Source organism: Capra hircus, unplaced genomic scaffold (assembly GCF_001704415.2).
Source record: "Capra hircus breed San Clemente unplaced genomic scaffold, ASM170441v1, whole genome shotgun sequence".
Taxonomy (NCBI): domain Eukaryota; kingdom Metazoa; phylum Chordata; class Mammalia; order Artiodactyla; family Bovidae; genus Capra; species Capra hircus.
The window spans coordinates 17,426-20,000 of NW_017189926.1; the positions used below are offsets into that span (position 1 = coordinate 17,426).

General features: G+C 76.9%; 1 protein-coding gene across 1 annotated transcript in view; it reads right to left on the reverse strand.

The window, feature by feature from the left end:
• Positions 1-329: 329 nt before the first annotated feature.
• Positions 330-2,575, reverse strand: part of LOC108634738 (collagen alpha-1(III) chain-like) — a 4,199-nt gene continuing 1,953 nt past the window's right edge. Inside the window, exons 3-4 of the mRNA XM_018044929.1 lie at positions 1,429-2,575; positions 330-1,241 (exon numbers count right to left, since the gene is read on the reverse strand). The exon at positions 1,429-2,575 is cut by the window's right edge and continues 421 nt beyond it. Of these exons, the coding sequence (XP_017900418.1) occupies positions 330-1,241; positions 1,429-2,575 (2,059 nt within the window). The remainder of the gene's footprint in view (positions 1,242-1,428) is intronic.

The following is a 2,575-nucleotide window of genomic DNA, read 5'->3' on the forward strand; positions in this document are numbered from 1 at the left end:
TTTCGTCGCCCTTAATAGGCCTTTTTTGCCACCAGGTAAGTGCTGACACGGTCTCCTTTGGTGTCTGCCACCGAGGACTGTGGGTCTCTGGACGCACGCGGGGCTCTGGGCTTCTGGGCCGCCAGCTGGTGCCCGGTTCGGCCCTCGCCGCTGGAGCCGCCCGCCTGGGCCTGTGCGCCGGCTCCTGTGTGGTGTCGTCTGGCTGACCCGACCCGAGGGTGGCGGGGGCGAGGTGGCGCGGGTCTTCTACCCTCGGCGCCCCTCACCCCCGCTGTGGGCACCTGGTGGCGGCTGGGACGACCCCCGCCCTGTGGGCTCCGCGCCACCTGTCAGGTGTTCTCCTCTCGGGGTCGTTGGCCGCTCTCGCCTGAGGCGAGGTGGGGGGGGATGGAGGCTGCCGGCGAGGCTGAAAGCGGGCCCCTCTGGTGACTGTCCTCGCCGTGCCTCCCCCTGCTCCACCTCGGCTCCACGGATCGATGTGGTGTGGTCGTGTTCTCCCGGGCCGAGCCGAAACCGTGCCGGACGAGGGACGGGCGTTCCCGGTGAACGTGTCCGCTCTTCTCGGTCTGTCCGCGGGGCCCCTCGCTTGTCTTCCCCCCCCGCTGCCCGTCAGGGAGGGTGAGGAAGGCAGGGGTTGGGTGTGGCCTCTGGCCCTGATCTTCGGTCTCCCGTCCCCTGCCTCGGGGCGTCCGTGGGGGCCGTGGGTCTTCTGACACGGCAGGTCGCTCCCGCTTCGCCTCCTCGGCGTGTGCCCGGCGAGCGGCCCTCCCTGTGGCGGGGAGGGCTGTGCCGCCGCTGCCGCGCTGCGCGCCCCACGCGGGTGTGCGAGCGTGCCTCGTGTGACCCTCGGTGGTGCCCCTGGAGCGCTCCAGGTCGTCCCTCAGGTGCCTGAGGCCGAGCGGTGGTGTCGTTTCCCTCAACCCGGCGTCCCCCTCGGGTCCCCGCCACGGTGGCGTGTGTGTCCCGAGCGTGGCTGTCTTTCGGGGGGGTCGAGGCGGAAGGGAGAGGCGTGCCCGTTCCCCTCGTCGCGGAGGCCTCGGCGGATGAGGCCTTGCAGGGGGCGGGACGCGGGCTCTGCTCTGGCCCTGACCGCGCACACGCTCCTGTGTGGTGGTCCGCTTCCCTGTACCGCAGACCCCTCCCGCCCGGCTGAGGCCGGGCGGCTCGTGGAGCGCCTCCGTGAGCCCGAAGGCGAGACGGTCCGGGGGAGGGACGGCGCGCCCTCGGTGAGAACGCCTTCTCTAGCGATCCGAGAGGGAGCCTTGGGGTACCGGACCCCCCAGCCGCCGCCCCTCCCGAGCGCAGCAGTGGCCACCGTGGCGACTGCCGGAGCACGTGGGCAGAGCAGGACTCCCCCGCCCTCCGCGGGAGGGGAGGGAGTCGGGTGCGCCGGCCCCGCGGTGGGGCCGCGTGCCGCTCGTTGCCTACCGCGGCCCGCGCCTCCCCCCTCCGAGTCGGGGGAGGGTCCCGCTGGGCCCCGCCGGGCGTCCGGCAGGTGGGGGGCCGTGTGCGTGCGGCCGGCCCCCGTGGGGTGAGCCCTGGGGGAAGGGGGGGCCGTGTCGGGGCGCGACGCCCGGTCGGCCTCGGCTTCCCCGGCCCCGCGGCCGTTGGTGAGGGGGAGCCCGTCGCGCCCGCCCTCGCCCCCTGAGCCGCAGCCGGTGGCGGCGTGCGGTCACGGTCCGGGCCGCCTCGCTCGAGAGCGTCGTCCCCGGGTTGTCGCGCCTCGGGGTTCAGACTCAGACGGAAGACGGATCTGTGGCGGATGGATGGCGGAAGACGGGTGGACGGCTCGCCGGCCCTGGCGGCGGGGCCGGGTCGCGGGCCACGCTCCGGGGATGGCCGGGGCCGGCCGGCGCCCCGGGCGTCGCGGGACCGCCCTCGCGTGCGGGTGGCGGTGGGATCCCGCGCTGGTGTTCCTGGGGGCCCGGCCGCGTGGCCCGGTCTTTTTCCTCCGGTCCCCGGACGGCGCCCGCGTCCCTGTCCCGCGGCCCCCGCCGTGCGTGCTCGCCGGCCCCTCCCCGCCGCCGCCGGCCTCGCCTCGCCTCTCCTCGTCCCGCGCGTGCGACCGCCCGCGTTCCCGTCCCCTGCCCGGGCCCGAGCCGGCCTCGCCTCGCCTTCACGTGGGTGTCGTCCCCCGGCCCCTGCCGGGCCGGTGGCGTCCCCGGGCGGAGCGGTGCAGTGCCCTCGGAAAGCCCTGAGCGAGGGGGGCGGGGCGGGGGAGCCCCGCGCGCGTGAGGGCCGTGGGGGGGGGGGCCGCCGGTGTGCGGCGGGAGAGTGTTCTCCCCGGGCCGGCTGCGGCTCCGGGGGTGGCGGTGGCGGTGGCCGCGAGCCCCGCGAGGGTGGGGGCGCCAGTCCTTCGTCGCGGGTGGCGCCGCGGGACCGCCCCTGTGCCGGGAGGGCCTGTGGCGGTGAGATCCCGCGGTGGGCCCCGGCGGCCGACTCGCGTCCCCTCCCCCGGCTCGCTTTGGGCCGTTCCCCTCGCGGTGGCGCGCGGCCACCCACCCCCGCCGCCGGTTGCGCGGTGTCGGCCCCGCGTGGCCGCATCCCGTCGGTGCCCCTCTCCGCCCGTCCGTCC